At 31.7% G+C, this 5298-nt stretch overlaps 1 protein-coding gene across 1 annotated transcript; it reads left to right on the forward strand.

Annotated features, from left to right (window-relative positions):
- Nucleotides 1-3: 3 nt before the first annotated feature.
- On the forward strand, nucleotides 4-3749 carry LOC115880732 (gamma-aminobutyric acid receptor subunit beta-like; the record flags this gene model as incomplete). The annotated part of the gene is given in 4 exon segments (XM_030898011.1): nucleotides 4-134; nucleotides 3460-3499; nucleotides 3501-3596; nucleotides 3599-3749. Coding segments are annotated over 4 exon segments (418 nt in total), but the record flags the coding sequence as incomplete, so codon positions are not given.
- Nucleotides 3750-5298: the final 1549 nt, after the last annotated feature.

Genomic DNA, 5298 nt, shown 5'->3' on the forward strand with positions numbered 1-5298 from the left:
GGTTACACCATGCGAGACATCCGATATAAATGGAACGAAGGACCAAACTCAGTGGGCGTGTCCAACGAGGTGTCCTTGCCTCAGTTCAAGGTGCTCGGACACCGGCAAAGAGCCATGGAGATATCCCTGACCACAGGTATTTCTTTTTCCGCCGCAGATCTGGCCCTAGCTGATAAGATTTTAGTTACTTAACCTCGACGAATTGATAGATTAAAAGTTCGATGGATGTAATCATCGGCACTTGTTAATTGTTTTCTTTATGAAAGAAACCGATTGTTAGATTTTTTGCTTTTTTTAAGAGCACGGGTTTGTTGTACCGTATGATCGAGAAAAAACGGCGTCAGCGATGGCTATGGAATGAAGATTGCTGTCATTTTATATGTAAATTTATATGGGAAATGTCATTGATGTTCATTTTCCAGCCAACTGGACGCCGTTTTTTTTAGATCATACGGTATTTAGCTTACTATATGTTTAATATTAAGGCTAAGTGTCTCACATAAAAAATTACTGAGCTTCATATAAGTATTTTTCGCAAGGTGGTGATCGTACCTAACCTTTTTTTTTCAAAAATGCTCATTAACTTAATAATAGAAATAAAATTTTCAGATTTGCAAAAATATTTAAGACAGATTTGTAAAAATTGAAAATAATAAGGAACCAGTTCAGAATTATTTAAAAATTAGATTAAAAGGAAATATACAGGGTGGTCCGAACTGTATTCCAGAAATTTTGGCAGCACATTCTGCAGCTAAAAATAAGTAAAAAAGTTCGTATAAATGTATGTCCTAAAATGATTAGTTTCAGAGATACAGGGTGTAGAAATTTCATTTTTATTTCGAGATTTTTTCCAAATAATTTATGAAGTAACGTCAATATTTGGATTAAAATTGGTGTCTGGGAGTGGTTTTTAGCATGAGAAATTTGATTTTGATGTCAATATGACTCCTATTTGCAGAGGGCGCCACATACATATTATTTAACTGCTTTGAAGAGTAATAACTTTTCGTATGATTTTTTCATAGAAAAATTTATGATTAATTTAAAAAAATAAAATTTTTCCAAATTTATTATTTCAGTCAAATAACTATCTACTCAGCGTGTTTATTTTTTGTCAATAATGACATGTATTGACTATTTCCAATCTAAATACCTTCAGAACGGTAGCTCGTAGCGATTCTTATCAAGAGATATTTTTTACGTAAAAAGTCACGGAAATGTATATTTTTTCACTCAGTAGTTTCATACAGGTACGGACAAAAAGTTATTACTCTTCAAAACAGTTAAAACACATGTATGTGGCGCCCCTTACAAATAGAAATCATACTGACATCAAAATCAAATTTCTCATGTCAAAAAACCTGCAGACAGCAACTTGCATCCAAATATTGCAGTTACTTCAGAAATTATTTTGAAAAAATCCAAATAAAAATGAAATCTCTACACCCTGTATCTCCGAAACCAAGCATTTTAGGACATATATTTATACGAACTTTTTACTTATTTTTAACTGCAAAATATGCTGCCGAAGTTTCCGGAATACAGTTTGGACCACCCTGTATATAAAAAAGATTTGCATTAATACTATACTGCATGATTCAAAGAAAAAAGAAAGTAGTTAAAAACATACAATATTTTACACACAAAATTACTATTAATCGACATTTATAAAGTAACTTCACTTAACAATTAGACTTGTAATTGTAAATATTAAAAAAGTATTAATAAAAATCCTGAAAATCAAATTTAGATATTTTCCCAATTAACAATTTATTATAAATCTCTAATCAAAATTATTTTTATTTGATGTAAAAAGAAATTTAAACTGATTGTAGTAAATATGATTATATCCAATTTTTTGCAAAAAAATCACCATTACCACTAACAGGCCTTTAAGTGAACAAGAAAATAAAAATAATCTTATACAAAAAGCGTCATAATTTTGACATCTACCCGAAGAAAAAAAATACATCGCATTATCAAAGTCTTAAACGCAACCCTATCCTAAATCCAATTTTCGAAACCAACCGTTTGTTAAATATTTTATGCTTATCTCAATATCTCAAAATCCTTTTCATGCTTATCTCAATAAAAAACTACCAATATACCGGATCTGTCTCAATTGTGGCTCACCTCCTATAACTTTTTTATTTTTTCAGATAAAAAAAAACGAGATTTGGTATGTTGGTATATGACATAAATTAGGATTAATTGACGTATTAAATTCTTTTTGGTCACTTCCTGTTTCACCGGAAATGACTACAACTTTTAATTTTTAAATGGCACCCTCGATATATTTTTACTTTATTCGATAGAAAATGACACTTTGAATAGAATTGTATATTATATGTCAACTAGAGTGCCATGACTGTTTTAAAAACACTAATTTTTAATCAAATAGCTTTGGAAAAATAGATGATCGTCTAATGTTTTTCGTGTCTTATCCTGGCCGGTTAAAAGATGCCCAAATCGTTTTTTTTAATCATATCTCAATTTTTTCAAATGGAACAAGGGTGGCTCGTTAGTATATTTGGAAAAAGCAATTTTTTTCGAATAATTTGGTACCACACACTGGGTATTTCGAGTCAAATTGTTGTTATGAACCGCATGTTACAATTTTAAATAAACCATAAATATGTAAAAATATCAAAAGTTGACGTATGAGATATCATTCTATTCAGAATGTCATTTTCTAACAAATAAAGTAAAAAAAATACCGAGGGTGCCATTTAAAAAGCAAAAGTTGTAGTCATTTCCGATGAAACAGAAAGTGATCGAAATCAATTGAATACGTCAATTAATCCTAATTTATGTCTTATAGTAAAATACCAAATCTCGATGCATCCGGTATATAAATAATAATAATTATTACAAAATACAAAATTCTTATCTTGATCTTTTTCAATTTTCGAAAATCGAAAAAAGAAAAACGGAAGAAAATTGTTATGTTTTTTTACCTTTATAAACATTTTTAACAATTAGTATTTAAACAGATATCGTTATCATTAACCTGCAAAATCTAGTTTATTCTCATTAAAAAACAAAGTAAAAATATTATGCGTTTATATATAAAAATCTTTTTCATTATCATCTTGGAAACTATCTAAAAGAAAATTAACAGTGTTTTCAATATCTCCAACTAAACACTCTTCCAATTCCACATCCCATTTCTTACCGTTATCATCAATAACTAACTCTGTAATGAACATTTCTTTGTTGCCACTCCACAGAAAACAACTCCCGCCTAACCTGCAAGATCTAGTTCGTTTACATAAAAAAACAGAAAAAATATTATGGTCTTATATCAAAATCTCTATCATCTTCCTCTTGGAAACTATCTAAAAGAAAATTTACAGTAATTTCAAAGTCTCCAACTAAAGCCTCTTCCAATTCCACGATCCAGTTCCACCACGATTATCATTAGTAACCCTTCAATCAACATTTCTTTATCATCACTCACGGAAACTTCTCTCGGCTGGCCTGCGAGATCCAGTTCGTCCCGCTCGATGGGCTACTACCTGATCAGATCTACATCCACATCCGGTCTGATCGTCATCATTTCATGGGTCAGTTTCTGGCTGAACCGAAATGCCACGCACCAGCTAGAGTGGCCCTGGGCGTGACCACTGTGATGACCATGAGCACGCTGATGTCATCAACGAACGCAGCCTTGCCCAAGATTTCCTACGTCAAGTCGATCGACGTGTATCTGGGCACGTGTTTCGTCATGGTGTTCGCTAGTTTATTAGGTAAGTATCTTAACTTTTTACCGCTAACGCGCGCTAACCTTTAACCGCTAACATACTGCGTGGCATACCGCTATGCAATTTTTTATGTATAAGACAGTATAAACAAAGAAATGACTCTTTTTATCAGGAGCAAAAATTTATCCGTTGCGTTTTTTTTGCATCTGAGGGTATTAATCTGTAAGAAATCTGAGATTTTTACGATAGTCATTCAACTAAACGTAAAAACTCCAGACCTCTGAACTTGTGATGATGAGTATAACTAAATGCGCCTAATCTGGCGTCGATGGCGAGTCCCGCCGGCAGGATTTCACGGTTGTGCGCTGCGGAGAATACGAGAAAATAAGCAGTTTTCTGTATGAAAGCGTTAAAAATTCAGCAGCACTTAAAGTTTACAATCGTCAAGAGGGCCGCGCCATCAACATAAAAACATCTCCAATGGAAAATGGCCGAGCTCTCTGACAGGGCTCTAGTACATTAAAAATTCATTTGGGTATTTCTCTAATATTTGCCTGGAATAATACGAAAAATATGAAATGATAAATATTAATTTTGAATTTTGAAAATGTAAATACGTAATTAAATCAAAAACAAATTATATTATTTATAGAGCTGATCCAACTAACTTTGTCAGGTTCTTGAAACGGATGGAGGAAAAAAATCCCATGTAAATTTTAAGCTGTTAATTTTACAGCACTTACATTTTTTTAGTCGTAAATAGGTTTTTTAAAAGCCTGCTTATGTTGTATACACATGCCAAATTTGAACAATTGTGGACAAGCCAATTTTAAGTAATTTAAGAAAAACTGAATCTATTTTAGGCTTTGGTTTCTATGTAATTTGACAAATAAATAAAGCTGTCTCTTTAGTTGTCAGTTTTAAGTCAATATTTTTTAATTCTCTTTTGTGTCGATTGCTGATTGAATTGGAGCCGGAAATGGCTCAAAACGAAATAAGTAAATTACCAACAGATATTCAGGCTGAGGCGACAAACGCCATATCCAAATTACTTCTATTTAAATCTCGAATAACTTATGAAAAGGAATACAAAAATTTTCAAAAATGGAAGCAATTAAATAAAACGTGCGAGAAGAAATAAAGTTTTTAACCTATCCTCGCTGTTAAAGTATCATTTAATTTACCCTGCGGTTAAAGTACTATTTTATCTACTATTTTTGATAGATATGAGGCAATTTTAACAGTTGCTATGGAAAATTAAATTAAAACTGAACAGGTGTCAATGCAAAACCAGACCACAAAACATCCCCCTTTAAAATTTTGACTTATATGCAATGAAATGAAAGTAAAATAAGCGCCCCCTTGAGTTTGTTTGCGTACTAAATCCATGAAATATCAATCTCTATATTTATTTTTTTTTGAATATTACAGAAACATTTTATTAATTGTAACGAAATAGGTATATTAAAATGGCATTATACATATATTAAAAATTACATTAAAAAATTGTTATTTACATATACAGGGTGGTCCGAACTGTATTCCGGAAACTTCGGCGGCATATTCTGCAGATAAAAATAAGTAAGAAAGTTCG

This window comes from Sitophilus oryzae, unplaced genomic scaffold (assembly GCF_002938485.1).
Source record: "Sitophilus oryzae breed Bouriz unplaced genomic scaffold, Soryzae_2.0 scaffold_1653_pilon_pilon, whole genome shotgun sequence".
In the NCBI taxonomy this organism is placed as follows: Eukaryota; Metazoa; Arthropoda; class Insecta; order Coleoptera; family Curculionidae; genus Sitophilus; species Sitophilus oryzae.